General features: G+C 66.7%; 1 protein-coding gene across 1 annotated transcript in view; it reads left to right on the forward strand.

Moving 5' to 3' along the window:
• Nucleotides 1-1,424, forward strand: part of LOC105305974 (matrix-remodeling-associated protein 5) — a 36,537-nt gene that overhangs the window by 11,923 nt on the left and 23,190 nt on the right. Inside the window, exon 6 of the mRNA XM_023523760.1 lies at nucleotides 7-1,233. Coding sequence (XP_023379528.1) covers nucleotides 7-1,233 — 1,227 coding nt within the window. The remainder of the gene's footprint in view (nucleotides 1-6; nucleotides 1,234-1,424) is intronic.

Raw genomic sequence — 1,424 nt, forward strand, 5'->3', positions numbered from 1 at the left:
CTACAGGAACAAACAGACAACCTGTGGCTTGAGGAAAACGGTTTCAGGACTCAGGACAATGCACGGAGGACGAAGGGCACAGAGGACAACTCTCTGGGTGTGCGCGAAGGAGGCGAGCCGGGCGCAGACGCCGCTCGCTCCAGAAGTCCCGACACGGAGAGGCCGGGCGTCGCATCCACTGCCTCCACCGACTCTTCAGGGGGAGCGAAGAACACCATGCTCGGTCCCCAGAACAGCGCGCTGCATCCTCCGGTTGAGAAAGACACCGCCACCGTGGCCGTGACGGTGCCAACCGAGCAGTCGCCCTCGCCGTCACCGCCGACCACACAGCCGCCTCGAAAGAGACCCAACGGGAGGAGGAAGTTACGGCCCCACAAGTCCCGACATCAGGATCCGCAGACGCCACCCGCGACTTCTGCCTCAGCGGACGCGGCTCCTGCTCGGCCAACTCCAGCTCGGGACGTGACGGTCACAGACAAAGCGGAGAGCTCGCCGTCTCACACGTCCAGGCTCGAGAGCACAGCTGGCCCCCGCCGACGGCTGGACGTGGACAAGCACGCGGGAGCGGGTGGCGGGGGGACACCGCGTCGGAAGCCCGGGAAGAGGCCGCACCGGCACCGGCACCGGCACGGCGGGCTGGCCACGGCGCCTGCTTCCACGCCCGGCCCCGCCACAGACGGCAGGGCGCCCACTGCAGAAGCGAGTCTCCCATCCACGACCCTTCCCCTGAGGACACGGGAGCCACACCACATGAGCAGGGCGGAAGGCTACGTGACGACGAGCTCAGAGACACATTTATCTCGGGGGACGCTGCAAGGGACACTGGCAGTTACAGACGCACCAATCTCACGCCCAAAGGACGTTGAGAACGATGGTGGCACAAACACCGATGACGATAAAGGTGTCCGTGTAGCCTCTGATGCCGACTCGGTCATTCATGTCCCGTCACCTTCCGGCTCCGGGGCGTCCACTGTGGGGGCGTTTACGGAAGAATCTGGCTTTCTGGGAAGCAAAAGCTGGGGGACCCCGAAGGCAGCCCAGCCCGGGGCGCTGCAGACAGACACGCGGGCTCCCGCCTCTCCGGAAACCGGCACCCGCCCGTCCGTGTTCACGGAATTGGGCGACCTGGACCCCCCGTCCGAGGCCTCGCCTTCTGCTGCAGCGTCTGCGCCGTTTCAACAGGAGGGACTCGCTGCCGCCACCGCCGCCTCGAGCGTGAATGTGGAGTCGTCTGCGAGTCAGGCAGGAACCGCCATCCGTCGCTGGGGTCACGGCGAAACCACCGCAGCTATGATGCGTTCCGAAATCAGGCCGCCAAGTCCTACCCTGCGTCCCACCCCGCGTCCCACCCCGCGTCCCACCATGCGCCCCACCGCGCATCCCACCGTGCGCCCCACCGCGCATCCCACCGCGCATCCCACCGC

Source organism: Pteropus vampyrus, unplaced genomic scaffold, assembly GCF_000151845.1.
Source record: "Pteropus vampyrus isolate Shadow unplaced genomic scaffold, Pvam_2.0 Scaffold407, whole genome shotgun sequence".
In the NCBI taxonomy this organism is placed as follows: domain Eukaryota; kingdom Metazoa; phylum Chordata; class Mammalia; order Chiroptera; family Pteropodidae; genus Pteropus; species Pteropus vampyrus.